This window comes from Nerophis ophidion, linkage group LG05 (genome assembly GCF_033978795.1).
Source record: "Nerophis ophidion isolate RoL-2023_Sa linkage group LG05, RoL_Noph_v1.0, whole genome shotgun sequence".
NCBI lineage: Eukaryota > Metazoa > Chordata > Actinopteri > Syngnathiformes > Syngnathidae > Nerophis > Nerophis ophidion.
In genome coordinates this window covers 19,910,328-19,927,677 of record NC_084615.1, presented here as the reverse complement: position 1 = coordinate 19,927,677, position 17,350 = coordinate 19,910,328, and the positions used below count along the sequence as shown (strand labels likewise).

Here is a 17,350-nt window from a genome sequence, read left to right as displayed (position 1 = left end):
CGATGTCCCACTGGGTGTGAGTTTTCCTTGCCCTTATGTGGGCCTACCGAGGATGTCGTGGTGGTCTGTGCAGCCCTTTGAGACACTAGTGATTTAGGGCTATATAAGTAAACATTGATTGATTGATTGATTGATAAAGTTCCTGTCATTCTCAAAAATGAGTCGGAGCAAGAAGTGTCAATACCATCTCTGAGCACTATTGCCAATCTTATCACGGCACCTCAAATCTTGTCACATCAAACTTCTCTTTCATCCGAACTCATTGAAAGTCCTTCGCACAATCTACATTTTGATTTTGGTGACTCAATCATCCCAAAGGAATGGAAAGACAGGATTATGACCAAACTGAAAGGAATACCAGAGGTCTTCTCTTGTCACGATCTGGATTTTGGCAAAACTGGACAAGTCAAACACCACATCAAACTGAATGATGAAACCCCATTCAAGCAGCGTCCAAGGCCAATACATCCACAGGATATAGAGGCAGTTCGACGACATCTGCAAGATCTTCTCAAAGCGGGAGTAATCAGAGAGTCCGATTCTCCCTTTGCCTCACCTATTGTAGTCGTGCGCAAGAAAAATGGTGATGTCCGTCTGTGTATTGACTACAGAAAGCTGAACCTCCAAACCATTAAAGACGCTTAGGCCCTCCCCAACCTGGAAGAATCATTATCAGCGTTGACTGGCTCAAGGTGGTTTAGCGTATTAGATCTCAAGTCTGGTTATTACCAGATTGAGATGAATGAAGCGGATAAAGCAAAAACTGCCTTTGTTACTCCGTTAGGATTCTGGGAGTTTAATCGCATGCCACAAGGCGTTACCAATGCTCCCTCAACTTTTCAGCGCCTGATGGAAAAGTGCATGACAGATCTCCACTTGAAGGAAGTTCTTGTGTTCCTCGACGATTTGATTGTCTTTTCACAAACCTTGGAGGAGCATGAAGAGCGCCTGCTAAGAGTCCTCAACAGATTGAAGGAATATGGCCTCAAGTTATCTCTGGAGAAGTGCAAGTTCTTCCAAACCTCTGTACGGTACCTGGGTCATGTGGTGTCTGAGCAGGGAGTGAAGACTGATCCAGAGAAGATTTCTGCCTTAAAGACCTGGCCAATTCCACACACCCTGAAAGAGCTAAAATCATTTTTAGGATTCACCGGTTACTACCGAAGGTTCATCCGAGGATATTCTGCGATAACCAAGCCACTGAATGACTTGACAAAGGGCTATAAACCAACCTGTAGATCTAGACAGAGAGGATCCAATTCCAAGTCACACTACTCGACACATACACCTTTTGGAGGAAGGTGGTCATCAGAATGTCAGAGTGCCTTTGAAAACCTGATTGAGCACCTAACTACTGCACCCGTTCTGGGGTTTGCAGACCCGAAGAAGCCATACATCTGGCATACAGATGCTAGTGCCATTGGTCTCGGTGCAGCTCTCTATCAAGAGCAAGATGGTCACTTGAGAGCCATCGCGTATGCTAGTCGTGGTTTATCCACCAGCGAAACGCGATATCCTGCTCATAAACTGGAATTTCTAGCATTGAAATGGAGCATTACTGCAAAATTTCATGATTATCTGTATGGTGCTAACTTTGTTGTGGTTACAGACAACAACCCATTAACATACATCCTGACATCTGCCAAACTTGATGCTGCTAGTCACCGTTGGCTTGCAGCACTTTCAACGTACAACTTCACACTTCAGTATCGGACTGGCAAGCAAAACCTTGACGCTGATGCGCTGTCACGCCGTCCCCATGATTCATCTCTTGATACTTCCTCTGATCTAGATCTCATCCGTCAGTTCACCGATGGGCACAGCAGTGAGCCCGAATATGAAATTTCCCCAGAAGTCGTCGCGGCCATTTGCCAAAGTCGTCTTGTGAAAAACTGGAGTTCAACCAGTTCCACTGATTACCCTCCCATCACACTGGTTGAGTCCATGACCACCTCTGTCAAAGCCATCCCTGAGAGTTATCTGGACGAAAATCAGCATGGGTTGCTAGTCGTTCCAGCCTTGTCTATTGAGGAAATCAGGGAGAAACAGAGATCTGATCAATCCATCCGAGAGGTCATTCACCAGTTGGAAACGGGAGAGCATGTATCTCCAACAGTGAGACACGAGCTTCCTGAATTGGCATTGCTTCTTCGAGAATTGAACCGCCCGGAATTGGTGGATGGTGTCCTCTACATAAGAAGGAAAGAGAGAGATGAATAACTTTTCCAGCTCGTTTTACCTGAAGGGTTGAGGGCCTTGGTTCTGAAAAGTCTTCACAATAACATGGGACACTTAGGTGCTGAGCGAACACTAGACCTGGTACGCTCTAGAGTTTTTTGGCCACGTATGTCAACAGATGTTGAAACCAAAATCAGGACTTGTGACCGGTGTGTCCGACGAAAATCCCCACCAGAGAGAGCCGCACCCCTGGTTAATATTACCACCACTCGGCCACTTGAGTTGGTGTGTATGGATTTTTTATCTTTAGAACCTGACCAGAGTAACACCAAAGACATACTAGTTCTTACGGATCACTTTACCAAGTTTGCTGTGGCTTTACCTACCCCTAATCAGAAAGCACATACCGTTGCACGTTACTTATGGGAACACTTCATAGTTTACTATGGCATACCTGAGAAACTGCATACTGATCAAGGACCAGACTTTGAGTCTAAGCTCATAAAAGAACTCTGTGAGATTGTTGGTATTGTTAAGACAAGAACTACTCCATATCATCCACGAGGGAACCCTGTAGAGCGCTTTAACTGAACTCTATTAAGTATGCTCGGAACCTTGGAGCCCAAGCAGAAGAAGCGATGGAAAGTATACGTGAAACCACTCTGCCATGCGTACAATTGTACCAAGAATGATGTAACTGGATTCACGCCCTATGAATTAATGTTTGGTCGCTCACCCCTGCTTAAAGTGCTATTGTCATGAATATGGACTCACCAATTGAGCTTCTACAGTCAAACACGGCTTAATGACAAAAAATCTTGCGCTGGAAGTCGTCTGTATAAAGTTACAAAATAGGCATGTGGTTTAAAAAACCGTCAGCACAATATTTCAGGTGACAACAAGGTTTAAAGCCTACCTCGAGCAGAAATGCAATCGATCTCATGTCCTGTGTCCTGGCTACTTCCTGCTACCGGCTTATAAGCACCACCAATTGGACCGCGGCGGTCACGTGACACGGGAGGAGTGCGCCGAGTTGCCAAAGATTAACTACAGCAAGAGCATACCAGTCACTTTCGGCTACCGGTATGCCTACAAATGATTGGACTGTGGCGGTCACGTGACTAGGAAGTGCACAAAGAGTAATATCAAGACAAGAGCATAATAGTCTCCGCAATTGTATTTGACACCTGCGTTACAAATTCAAACCGTTATTTGTTTTTTTATTGTTTAATTTGCATTGCCTCACATGATGAACACTACATATGTTTCTATATGATGCCGGATAACACTCTGGGAGCCGTCCCTTTTTTGCCATTGCTATCTCGGTACTTTCCCGGCTATTGTCCACCGACTGCCCTGTTGCTGTAGGGAGTAAAAGCGGAACGACACACATTGCGGAAATAACATTATTCTCCGTGCGTTGGCTAAATACAAATATATTCCACAACCCCAAACATGTCTTTTTTCAAATTCTGCAGTTAAGAGAAAGGTTAGTGATGAGGAAAGACAATTCCAGGAAAAGTGGAGATGCAATATTTCTTTGTTGAGCACAGGGGCACCCCGACATGTCCTATTTGTACAGAAAAAGTTGCGGTGCACAAGGGATACAATTTGAAACGTCATTACATGCTGAAAAGAATGCAACATTTTTTTTTTAAAGAAATCTTTTCTTGCGGCCCAGCCTCAACCAGACTCAGCATCCAGTGGACCCCAGGTAAATTGAATTTGAGACCCCTGCTGTAAATAAAAAAAAACTGCAATTTTACCGTAAAATTTTGGAACCTGAGTTGCCAGTTTGTTTGTTTTTTAACCGCAAATAAACAACTGCAGAGTTTTCAGAGTATTACTGTAAATGTCAAAACAGCACCACAGTTTATTACAGTAAAAAAAGTACAGTTTTTTTAATTTTGAGAAAAATGCCGTAAAAACCACAGTAAATTTCACAATTTGACCAGGAAATCTATTACTACTTTTACATACCATACCAAGTTTATTTATAAAGCCCTTAAAAAAGAAGTGAAGTAAATTATGTTTATATAGCGCTTTTCTCTAGTGACTCAAATGCGCTTTACATTGTAAAACCCATTATCTAAGTTACTTTTAAACCAGTGTGGGTGGCACTGGGAGCAGGTGGATAAAGTGTCTTGCCCAAGGACACAACAGCAGTAACTAGGATGGCAGAAGCAGGGATCGAACCTGGAACCCTCAAGTTGCTGGCTCAGCCACTCTACCAACCGAGCTATACCGCCACAGTTGAAGAACAAAGGGCTATACACCACAAGTAAATAGAGGCAAAGGACAGACTAAACATAACATTTAAAACGGAAGTAAAATACACATTGAAAAAGCAAATACTAATTACCCTAAGACCAATTTGTTAGATTAAAAAGCAGTTAAAAAGTTAAAAACAGTTAAAAAAGTTAAAAGTTTAAAGTCTCTTGCTGGGTTTTTTAAAAGCCAGTGACTAAAAATGGGTTTTAAGAATTAAAAATTGCATTGCACAATATGATGAATAACTTGCTTTGAAATCATTATTAATAGTATGTATTTCTATTTAAAAAATGGTTTGATAGTATATTTTTGCAAAATTAGACAATATTTAGTTAACATAATTTGCAATTACATGGATTACATATATATTTTTCTCCCAAAATAGAAAGAAAGAATACATTTAGTAAGTAAAGTTAAATGATAAATTATACTTGTATACGGTTACAGTACTATATTGATAGATATTATTTCCAGGCTTTCGAGGGCCAAATAAAATGAAGTGGCCACTGGGCCTTGTGTTTGACACCTGTGATGTAAGACAGTGGTTCTCAACTTTTTTTCAATGATGTGCCCCCTGTGAACATTTTTTTTAATTCAAGTACCCCCTAATCAGAGCACAGCATTTTTGGTTGAAAAAAAAGAGATAAAGAAGTAAAATACAGCACTATGTCATCAGTTTCTGATTTATTAAATTGTAAAACAGTGCAAAATATTGCTCATTTGTAGTGGTCTTTCTTGAACTATTTGGAGAAAAATATATAAAAATAACTAAAAACTTGTTGAAAAATTAACAAGTGATTTAACTATAAATAAATATTTCTACAAAGTGCCCTCTTTGGGGATTTGAAAGAGATCCATCTGGATTCAGGAACTTAATTCTAAACAATTCTTCACAAAAAAATAAAATCTTTAACATCAATATTTATGGAACATGTCCACAAAAATTCTAGCTGTCAACACTGAATATTGCATTGTTTTATTTTTTTTTCACAGTTTATGAACTTACATTCATATTTTTGTTGAAGTATCATTCAAGAAATATATTTATAAAGGATTTTTGAATTGTTGTTATTTTTAGAATATTTAAAAAAAATCTCACGTATCCCTTGGCATACATTCAAGAACCCCCATTTGAGAACCACTGATCTAAGAGATTCAATCCCATTCCATGTGTTCCTAGGTGACACTTGAAAGCTGCAAGCTCCCCTCTTACCTCATGGCACCCTTGACCAGAGCGACCTCGTCAGGTGAGGAAGCAATGAAGCCCGCCTGGTTGCGAGGTTGCTCGTGCGCCTCGCCGTCCGTTTGCAGCCAGTCCACCTGGTCCACCTGTTGAAGCTGACTCTGCTCGGGGGACTCCTTCACCTGGACCGTGTGGCACAGGCAAAGCGCGCGCAGAAAGAGCTCCTCACGGTCCTGGTGGCACATTAAAACATGGATTATCAAAGCTATTCTTTAAAGCCAACATCTAATAAAGCAATAAAAAAAGATGCAAAATGAAATGAAAAATTTCTTTTTACAAAGACAACTTTGTCAGTTTTGTTTGACATTCTGATTTGATTAGTAACACACTCACTTTGTTCAACCACATTATGAAAGGGGCCGCAGTTTCAAAAGCCTGAGGTCTCAGGGGCCGGACATCAAAATGTGGATGTTTCTTTACAAAGTGCCTCCAGAGGTTATATTCCTTTGAGACTGTGTTTTCTTATTTCCAAAGTAAACACATCAGCTTTCACACTGCACTAGCAATAAAGTCATTATTCTGCCTTTGCTTAACAGCATGGAGAAACAGAAGCTAAGTTTTCTTAATGTTTGATGTTCCTTCTTTTGAGTTAGCGGCTTAAAGAGGATGTGTAAAACATCATCTATGCAACATTTTTACCAAAGAACCACCACTACATGTTATGTAGACCACAATGAAGTCTTTTACATTTACAAAAAAATCATAATATGACTCATTTAATGCGCCTTATAATCCGGTGCGCCTTTATATGAAAATGGACCTGAATAGACCCGCTCATCTACAGTGCGCCTTTTAATCCAGTGCGCCCTACGTTCTGAAAAATATGGCAGTGGCACATGGAGCTTCTATTCGTAACTTGCGCCATTTCATTTACAGCCACAAAGCCGTATACAGTAGCCGGAGATTAGATAAGGTTCCAGATTTATAAGCAACTGTTAATCTTATCAACATGCATATCTTAGTGAAACGGTGTGTAAAGTGTTATCAGGCCGGCAACATTTGAATAGAATAAATGTGCTGACATGGCAGCTAGACTGTATGCGGGTGGCCTGGAAAGGACCTCCCACAGCACCGAACCATATGTCGCCTGATATTGTTTATTCATTTTTTGGGGGGCGGTGGTACAACAGATGGGGGCGACACCTACCTTGTCAGCTTTTTGCTTCAGTCCATTCACGGGCCCATCTGTGACACACAGTCCGTCCCCCGCCGAGTCCGTGTTGTGGTGCTTGTACTGGATTCCGTCGATGCAGCACTCGATGAACTCCATGTTATTCTGGGTGAGGGTACCCGTCTTGTCCGTGAAGACGTACTCCACCTGCAGGCAAAGATCAATATACGTTGTCAGAAAAAAAAAAGAAGAAGCCTGGGTGTTGTCAGTAAGACTGCGTTGATCATTAACCTCGCACATTAACTTGGAATCTCAGTCATCATCGGGCAAATCGAAATGTCAATCGTGTGTGTCATTAAAAGTGCTATAAAACCTGATGAGTCCAAATGACGCCGCCTACTCAGGGTCACTTATTAGCATTTAAAAGTACATCAGGCCTTTTATGGCTTTACTGTGCAATTGAATTGTATAGCCCTCCGTACTTTATTGCGTATGACAACACGGACTGATGAGAATCTAGTCAAGTAACAACCACCAATGAAAGTCAATGTTTTCATTGTTTCTTTATCATATAACCACACTGCAAAAAGTCAGTGTTCAAAAACCTGAAAAAATTAAAGCTGCAAGCAGCGATGGACGGGACCAATTGGGCTACTGCCCCCGCGACCTAAGCCCGGATAAGCGGTAGAAGATGGATGGATGGATTATTACACAGAGAAAAAGTTGTATACACATGTATTATACATCAGTCTCATAGTAATAACAGTTGTAAAGTGGCTTGGGCATTTTATAAGGACGCCTTGCTGTTGAGGTGTTCAGGACATGTACCACCGGTAGGAGATCACGAGGAAGACCCAGGACACGCTGAAGAGTCTATGTCTCTCAGCAGGCCTAGGAGCGCCTCGGGATCGCCCGGGAAGAGCTGCTGGAAGTAGCTGAGGAGAGGGAAGTCTGGGCTTCCCTGAGTGGGCTGTTGCCCCCGCGACCCAAGCCCGGATAAGCGGTAGAAGATGGATGGATGGATTATTACATAGAGAAAAAGTTGTATACACAAGTATTATACATCAGTCTCTTAGATTTGTTATAAACTCTTTCGTCAACTTTTAATCAGAAGGGTTCAATCTCTCTCCTGTGCTTATTTGAAGCCTACACGACAAACGGCCTCAGAGGAGATCATGTTTGAAAAAAAAGTGACATTTTATACCCAACTTTTGTATTGAAGGGGGAATTGCAAACTTCTTGTTGACTTTAGCCAGGGGATGTCAGTGTATGAAATATAGATCTAAGTGAGGCCGACATTGTGGTTTTTGTTTCATGTGTCTACAACATTCCTACTGGGAGTTACAGGCAGTTTTGTCTGTGTTGTCTTCCTAGGGGGCGCTAGAGCGCAATCTTGAGTTTTGGGGTTTGGTTTTCTGGTTAGATCGCAATTTTAGACAGTCCTGATGTGTGTGTCAAATTTAGTGAGTTTTGAAGCATGTTAAGGGTCAAATTACAGCTCAAAGAGGCGGCGGTATAAAAATAAACAATAAAGAATAATAATAAAACGCAAAAAATTCAATAGGGTCCTCCGTCCCAAAGGGACATCGGTCCCTAAATATACAAAAATGAGCGGTACTTTTTTTGAACTAACAGTAATTATCTGCCAGTAGAACAAGAAATATAGGCTTGTCAAGACTTTCCAAAACAAGTAAAATTAGCTAACCTCAATGAACCCCAAAAATACTTTAAAATAAGTATATTCTCACTAATAACAAGTGTACTACTATATGAGTATGTATTATCTATTGTTTCATTGAGAATAAAACAGCAAAGGCTGTTATCCATTTTAATATGAGACACAACTGTGTCAAAAGTCATGATTTTTTTTCCCACGCTTGAGGTAAGAAAGGATTACTTTAAAAAAGTACTTTTATACATGTGAGTGTTGATGACTCAGCTTTGCAACAGTTGATATTCTAGTTTCAAGCATGTTTTACTCAATATTGGTCATAACATCTCTGTAATATCTTACTGAGATCATTTAGGACCAAAACCCTTAAAACAATTAAAATAAATGGGTTGTACTTGTATAGCGCTTTTCTACCTTCAAGGTACTCAAAGCGCTTTTGACACTACTTCCACATTTACCCATTCACACACACATTCACACACTGATGGAGGGAGCTGCCATGCAAGGCGCCAACCTGCACCCATCAGGAGCAAGGGTGAAGTGTCTTGCTCAGGACACAACGGACGTGATGAGGGTGGTACTAGGTGGGATTTGAACCAGTGACCCTCGGGTTGCGCACGGCCACTCTTCCACTGCGCCACGCCAAGACTTTAACATAAAATCTGCTTAGTGAGAAAAAGTATCTTATCAGACAGAAAATAAGCAAATATCACCCTTATTTGAGATATTTCATCTTACTTAGATTTCAGTTTTTACAGTGTGATAATTTAACTGATATCAACGGTCGTGTATACCGTATTTTTCGGACTATAAGACGCTCTGGAGCAACGTTCCCTCTAAGGTACGCGCCTGTGCAATTGCACACTGCTCACGAGTCCTCTGCGCATGGCAAATTTAGGCCGTGCACAAAATCGTATGTGCGCCACTGAATGCTCAATGAGTTTTGGCGTTTGCTCACATATGAAAAATTGGAGGGAAAATTGCTCTGTAGTTTAAGTAGTCCAGTGGCCAGGACTACCAGGCCACTTGAAATAAAAGCATGCACGACTTGTTCAAAAAGGTTAAAAGATCAAAACATTTTTACTTTTGCTAAAAGACAAAAATGATAAAAACACGATTTTAAAACACCATTGACTTGTTTGTCAAGTTTAAAATCGCTGTCTATAGTGACGCCAAGGCTGGTGACGTTGGGACGCACATCATTGTCCGTGAGGGCCAGAACCAAAAACTAAAAATTCCGTTTTTCCCTCATTCATTATTAAAAAATTCTGAGCTAACAAAGCCTTGACGTCGCGTAGACAGTTGAGAAGGGGTGTCAGTTATGAGGTGGAAGGAGATACAGGACAATAAAATGCCGGACAAACCGATTTAAGAACACTTTTTACCCGAGAGCAATAGTGTCGCTGAACACAAGACGACAATAATGACAGTCCATGCGAGCGGTGTGCTTGGTATCTTTATGTATTTTTAACTATTTATCTATGTTCTTATGTGTTATGAATTTGCACTAAATTAGTTTTGCATACAACTTCGTTGTACAATGTAAAATGACAATAAAGATATATTCTATTCTGTTCTATTCTATTCTGTACTTGGTGAAAAAGGTTTGAGAACCACTGTCATACAGCATTTATTAGTTCCCCAAAGATCGTCAGTCTGACCTGTCCTAGTTCCTCATTGAGGTCGGAGGTGTTGACGAGCGCTCCTTCCTGGATTTCTGGGTCAAAAAAGTCTTTGTCCCAGCCAATGAAAAAGGATCCGAGGAACTTTTGCATCTCAACCGTTACATACATGGACACAGGAATGATGAAATTGAAGAGCACCATGAATGACAGGAAGTCAGTGAACATCTTTAGGTACTGTTGAGAAGAAAAGACAAAGCATTAATCTTACTTTTGTGAAATACTGCGCTGCTGGGGTAATAAACGACATTCTTGAAATTGAAAGTTTGCTTGTTGATTGGAGCAGAAGGCTAACAGTCAATGAAATGGAGCGTTTCACAGTGTCGGTCTGCAGTTCCCATGAAGGACTTTTACAAGAGTTGATAACCACGATTACAATATGATGCATGAAGCAGCTGGCTTCACTATCCAGTTTACATTTTGAACCGCTGATCTGATGCCAGGCACACCTGTATCATCCTCCAAATGTGTTACTGCAGACAAGTACTAAGAGTGGATTATCCCAGTGTTTTTCAACCACGTGAGATACAGTCTGGTGTGCCGTGGGAGATGATCTAATTTCACCTATTTGGGTTAAAAATATTTGTTGCAACCCAGTAATTATAGTCTGCAGTTAATGTGTTGTGTTTGACAGTCTGTGCTGTCCAGAGCTCGGCAGAGTAACCATGTAATACTCTTCAGGATCAGTAGGTGGTGGCTAATTGCTTTGTAGATGTCGCAAACAGCGGGAGGCAGTGTGCAGGTAAGAAGGTGTCTAATGCTTAAACCAAAAATAAAGAAAAGGTGAGTGCCCCTAAGAAAAGGCATTGAAACTTAGGGATGGCTATGCAGAACGAAACTACAACTGAACTGGCTACAAAGTAAACAAAAACAGAATGCTGGACGACAGCACAGACTTACTGTGGAGCAAAGACGGCGTCCCCAATGTACATTCAAACATGACATGACAATAAACAATGTCCCCACAAAAGAGGATTAAAACAACTGAAATATTCTTGATTACTAAAACAAAGTAGATGCGGGAAATATCGCTCAAAGGAAGACATGAAACTGCTGTAGGAAAATACCAAAACAAGAGAAAAAGCCACCAAAATAGGAGTGCAAGACAAGAACTAAAACACTACACACAGGAAAACAGCAAAAAGGTCAAAGTAAGTCAGGGTGTGATGTGACAAGTGGTGATAATACACCTACTTTGAGACAAGAGCTATAGTGATGCGTGCTTATTTATGGTTTAAAGTCCTATCCAACAATTGCAACAACGACTTTTTACTTTTAAAATATTTTTACTTTTTAAAATGTATGGTATCTGTGTTATATTACCATGAAGCGGCCCTCCAAGGGCTTTGGTACCTGCATCGTGGCCCACGAGGAAGATGAGTTTGACGCCCTTGACTTGGAATATATTAAAAAAACATAAGTGTTTTTGTCTTACATTCATCACTTTTCATGTGTCAGGTAAACCACAACAAACAGTGCATTTTGAGTCCTTGTTCCTACTGTATTATTTATTCATGTATTTTAATTATTATTAGTTGTTTTTTGTTTTTTTTTAATAAAACAAATAATGACAAAACAGCAAAAAAGTCCAAATAAGTCAGGGCGTAATGTGACAGGTGGTGACAGTACACCTACTTTGAGACAAGAGCTATATTGATGCATGCTTGGTTATGCTTTAAAGTCATATCCAACAATTGCGACAACGACTTTTTACCGTCAACTGAGCTTGGTTTTTTTAATGACTTCTGCTGGTGGTGTGCCTCTGGATTTTTTCAACGCAAAAAGGGTGCCTTGGCTCAAAAAAGGTTGAAAAACACTGGATTATCCAATACAATACCTTGAGGCACATTAGAGACCACTTACCAGATTGGTTTCTTTCTCCTTCTGGGTTTTCTCATTATACCAGGGCTCATCCTGCCCGGGCGTGTTTTGCCAAACATACTTGAGTGTTGTGCACACTAGTGCCTTGCTCAACAATATGCAAAGGTAAACCAAAAGGAAGGCATTGATGGACCTAAAAGTTCAGACATCAAAATACATGATTAGCAATAAAAAAGTGAACGTCACACATCCTACCATTAGGGATGTACAGTACAGGCCAAATATTTGGACATGCCTTCTCATTCAATGTGAGTTCCTGATTTACATTGTAGATTGTCACTGAAGGCATCAAAACTATGAATGAACGCATTAACAAAAAAAGGTGAAATAACTGAAAATATGTTTTATATTCTGGTTTCTTCAGAATAGCCACCCTTTGCTCTGATTACTGCTTTGCACACTTTTGGGATTCTCTCGATGAGCTTTAATAGGTACTGTATTTTTCAGACTATAAGTCGCAGTTTTTTTCATAGTTTGGCCTGGGGTTCGACATATACTCCGGAGCGACTTATGTGTGAAAATATTAACACATTGCCGTAAAAAATAAATAATATTATTTATCTAATTCGCGGAAGAGACGGAGAAAATGTCAGCAATCGTCATACACATGTCAGCAATCGTCACATCAATCAATCAATCAATCAATCAATGATTATTTATATAGCCCTAAATCACTAGTGTCTCAAAGGGCTGTACAAACCACAACTAAAACCACAACGACATCCTCGGTAGAGCCCACATAAGGGCAAAGAAAACTCACACCCATTGAGACTGCCTTTCAAATGTCTATTCTAGGTGTTGGATTTTATCAAATAAATTTCCCCCAAAAATGTGACTTATACCTTTTTTCCTTCTTTATTATATATTTTCAGCGGGTGTGACGTATACTCCGGAGCGACTTATAGTCCGAAAAATACGGTAGTCACCTGAAATGGTATTTACATCACAGGTGTACTTGAAGCTAGGGCTCGGCGATATATCGATGTACTTGATATATCGCGGGTGTGTCTCTGTGCGATATAGAAAATGACTATATCGTGATATTCGAGTACATGTTCTCACGCAGTTGCTTTTAGCAGCGGGCATTACACTACAGGCTCTTCTCACTCTTTCTTGTCTCTCCTTCTCACAGAGACATAAAACAAGCGCACCTTCTTACAGTACATAAGTCACATACAGTGGGGCAAAAAAGTATTTAGTCAGCCACTGATTGTGCAAGTTCTCCCACTTAAAATGATGACAGAGGTGTGTAATTTTCATCATAGGTACACTTCAACTGTGAGAGACAGAATGTGAAAAAAAATCCAGGAATTCACACTGTAGGAATTTAAAAAAATGTATTTGTAAATTATGGTGGAAAATAAGTATTTGGTCAACCATTCAAAGCTCTCACTGATGGAAGGACGTTTTGGCTCAAAATGTCACGATACATGGCCCCATTCACTCTTTCCTTAACACGGATCAATCGTCCTGTCCCCTTAGCAGAAAAACAGCTCCAAAGCATGATGTTTCCACCCCCATGCTTCACAGTAGGGATGCAACTCAGTATTCTTCTTCCTCCAAACACAACAAGTTGAGTTTATACCAAAATGGATACATGGATGATACAGCAGAGGATTGGGAGAATGTCATGTGGTCGGATGAAACCAAAATAGAACTTTTGGGGCCATGTATCGTGAGATTTTGAGCCAAAACCTCCTTTCATCAGGGAGAGCTTTGAATGGTTGACCAAATACTTATTTTCCACCATAATTTACAAATAAATTCTTTAAAATTCCAACAATGTGAATTCCTGAATTTTTTTTTCACATTCTGTCTCTCACAGTTGAAGTGTACCTATGATGACAATTACAGACCTCTGTCATCATTTTAAGTGGGAGAACTTGCACAATCGGTGGCTGACTAAATACTTTTTTGCCCCACTGTACGTATACGCCCTTGCGGAGCAGAGAGGTAGCGGCCTGGGAGACATTAGTTGTGGTGCGAGTGGTAATACGAGAGAAAGAAGTTGCGAATCTGGTAACAAATGGAGGAAGAATTAATTCCCAAGAAAAACAGCAGGGGGTCCATCGTCTGGCGGTGGTTTGGCTTCAAGAGGCAATTTGTTGAACAGACAACCGTAATTTGTCAAGTGTGGGGCAAAAGCGTTGCTACAAAAAGTAGCATTACTACTAATATGTAGCGTCATTTGAAAAGTCACCCGCTAGAGAATGAAGAGTGCTTGAAACTCCGCATGTCAACATCTCCGTTCGGTGCCACACCAACAAACGCCGAAGCAACCATTTCCACATCAACACCATATGAAACAAATAGTCAACAACTGAAGGAGATACCGTCCAGTAACCAACCACATAGTGAAGGACATACACTATTTGATTTCCTATAATGCAGCTCATTTTTATTTGACAATTATTGAAATAACTTGTGTGACATCATGCACAAAAGTGCACTTTATTTGTTTTAGACTATTGTAGTGGCGTTCTGTACAAAAAGTGCACTTTAATTTAGTGTTGTTTTGATATGTCATCTTAGTGACATCATGCACAAAAGTGCACTCAGTGCTAGTTTTAAAATGTCTCTGACAATCTTGCACTTTCTGTTTTGAAATGACATTAATGTTTGTGCCACTGCTTAATAAACTGTTTAATAAATACAGTTTTGGTAAATTGACTTAGTTGTGATTTCCCTCTCTGCATGAAAGTTTTAAACAAGCATATATTAACGCAGTATGAACAAGAATGTTTTAATGTAGACACAAATAATCATCATACTGTTGTGATTATATGCATCATGTGTTCATTCAAGGCTAAGGCAAAATGTGGAGATATATATGGTGTATTGTGACAGGGGCCTAAAAATATCAAAATATTAAAAAAAGGCCATATCACCCAGCCCTACTTGAAGCACATCGGGAGAATGCCATCAGTGTGCAAAGCAGTAAAGGGTGGTTCTTTTGAAGAAACTAGAATACAAAAACATGTTTTCAATTATCTCACCTTTTTTGTTAAGTGCATAACTCCAAATGTTCGTTTTGATGTGACGATCTAGAATGTAAATAGTCGTGAAAATAAAGAAAACGCATTGAATTAGAAGGTGTGTCCGAACTTTTGGCCTGTACTGTATATGGTTGAGAATTTATTGGTACGATAACCTTATGGATACCGGTATTTATCTTATCGGTACTACATGTAATTTGCGGAAATAAAGATGTGAAAAAAAGCCTTTTAATAAGCATTTATATAAGCACAAATTAAACCATAACCGTACATAACCAACATGATGTAATGTAAAATCTCAGAGCAGGAAAGTCTTGTATCATGTATGTATATATCATATTATGTACATATTATATAATAATATAATATAATATATTAGTACTTCCGCCCGAATGCAGCTGAGCTAGGCTCCAGCACCCCCCGCGACCCCAAAAGGGACAAGCTGTCGAAAATGAATGGAATATAATTTATCAGTATATATTATGGACTGTATATATAACATGTAAATGTTACATACGTGTTATATTGCTACTACAGTACACTTTTAGTCTACTTTATACCTTTTGTACCTCTTTTTGTGCCCTTGTGTGCATTATCCTTTCCATCCTTTGTAACTGAGCTACTGAGTAGAACAATTTCCCTTGTGGATCATTAAAGTTGGTCTAAGTCTAATTTGTTTAAAGTCTTTAAGGAAGTCAACTATGTGTGCAGTGTAAGGTAAAATGCTGTTATATCATCTTCTTGAAAAGACCACAAAGAACACCAGTGTGTTTGTGTTCATTATAATTGCACTCAGCTTGAATATTATTAATAATATTAATATTAACATGTCCAGAAAACATACCTTCACATGATATATCATTTCAAATGTATCGTATAAATCAATACAATCCTGTCAATGACCTGTTAGTCACAGCCGCTATCTTGCTTCAAAGCAACTTTATGGACTTTTATATTACTTTTGACTTTTTTGAGTGGATTAATGCATCGCTATCAGGACGGTTGGTCAAACACAGACGTGAGTAAAGTGCGTTCACTTCAAACTGACACAGTGCATGACTTTCAGGAGGAAATAATGCTGTGTTACAAACTTTTGTGTGGTGTTGCTCCCTTATTTGTCATGACTCAAAGCTGATTTTAATGTGTAGCAGTGGCAGCTGAACTGAATCTGACAGTGTGTCATAATTACGTCGGTCAACTGGAACAAAGCAGTATCCTCAATCCAGAATCTTCACGGTCCTCGTGGACCGATCTAATTAGGAAGCGCTACTAAAAAAAAAAACCCGGTCCTCGGCATACATCATCCAACTTACTTCTCCACAGCAGAACGCTTCTGAGACTTGCCCTGGTAGTTGAGAGCCATTTTAGTCTCCATGCCAGTGTAAACAGCAACACCTTTTACAACCACAAGGAGCATAAGAGTACTTTTTAGTTTCCTCTGCTAATATGAGGGGAAAGGAATATCAACTCACCAAACACCTTCTGCGTATTCTTTAAAGTTGCCCCTTTCAGCAGCAGGTTCTCAGGGCCCAAGGACCTGCACGGAAACAGATTACACACTGTGCAAATTTCCTTTAGTTTAGTGGAATCCTGGCGCTCCAGCTGGCATTGTTTCTAAAATGGCAACATATGACTGCAGTCTGGTCTTTCTGGGAAAGACGCAACAACCATTAATTACGTAGACAGCAAAGGATAAACGACCCTGAGAATGCTTTGGGAAGGAAGCGCTGAAGCCAAGCCAGCTTTGTTTTAATTGCATCATCAGATGACAAGAAGTGAAAGATCAATGAAAGAAGGGCTTGTTGGCGAAGACAACGAATGGGAGCTTGGCTTCAGTGATGACTTAAAAGTGGATGACTGAAAACAGGGATGTCAAACTCGTTTTTAGTGAGGCCCCCATTGTAGTTCTAGGCTGCTTATAACGGGTAATATTTATGAATATAAATATATACCGTATTTCTCAGGATATAAATCGCAGTTTTTTTCATAGTTTGGCCGGGGGTGCGATTTATACTCTGGAGCGACTTATGTGTGGAATTATTAAGACTTTGCCATAAAATAGGGCTGGGCGATATATCGATATACTCGATATATCGCGGGTTTGTCTCTGTGCGATATAGAAAATGACTATATCGTGATATTTGAGTATACGTTCTCACACAGTTGCTTTTGGCTGTTGGCATTACACTACAGGCTCTTCCCACTCGTTCATGTCTCTCCTTGTCACAGACAGCAAGCGCACCTTCTTACAAACGTCACATACTGTCACGTCACATACGTATACGCCCTCGTGGAGCAGAGAGGTAGTGACATGGG

The 17,350-nt window shown here is 40.1% G+C and overlaps 1 protein-coding gene across 2 annotated transcripts in view; it reads right to left on the bottom strand.

Annotated features, from left to right (window-relative positions):
• atp11c (ATPase phospholipid transporting 11C) overlaps positions 1-17,350 on the bottom strand; it is a 171,474-nt gene that overhangs the window by 49,131 nt on the left and 104,993 nt on the right. For both annotated transcript variants that reach the window (XM_061900308.1, XM_061900309.1), the window contains exons 9-14: positions 16,507-16,571; positions 16,348-16,429; positions 12,021-12,171; positions 10,137-10,334; positions 6,840-7,010; positions 5,663-5,865 (exon numbers count right to left, since the gene is read on the bottom strand). In XM_061900308.1, the coding sequence (XP_061756292.1) occupies positions 5,663-5,865; positions 6,840-7,010; positions 10,137-10,334; positions 12,021-12,171; positions 16,348-16,429; positions 16,507-16,571 (870 nt within the window). The remainder of the gene's footprint in view (positions 1-5,662; positions 5,866-6,839; positions 7,011-10,136; positions 10,335-12,020; positions 12,172-16,347; positions 16,430-16,506; positions 16,572-17,350) is intronic.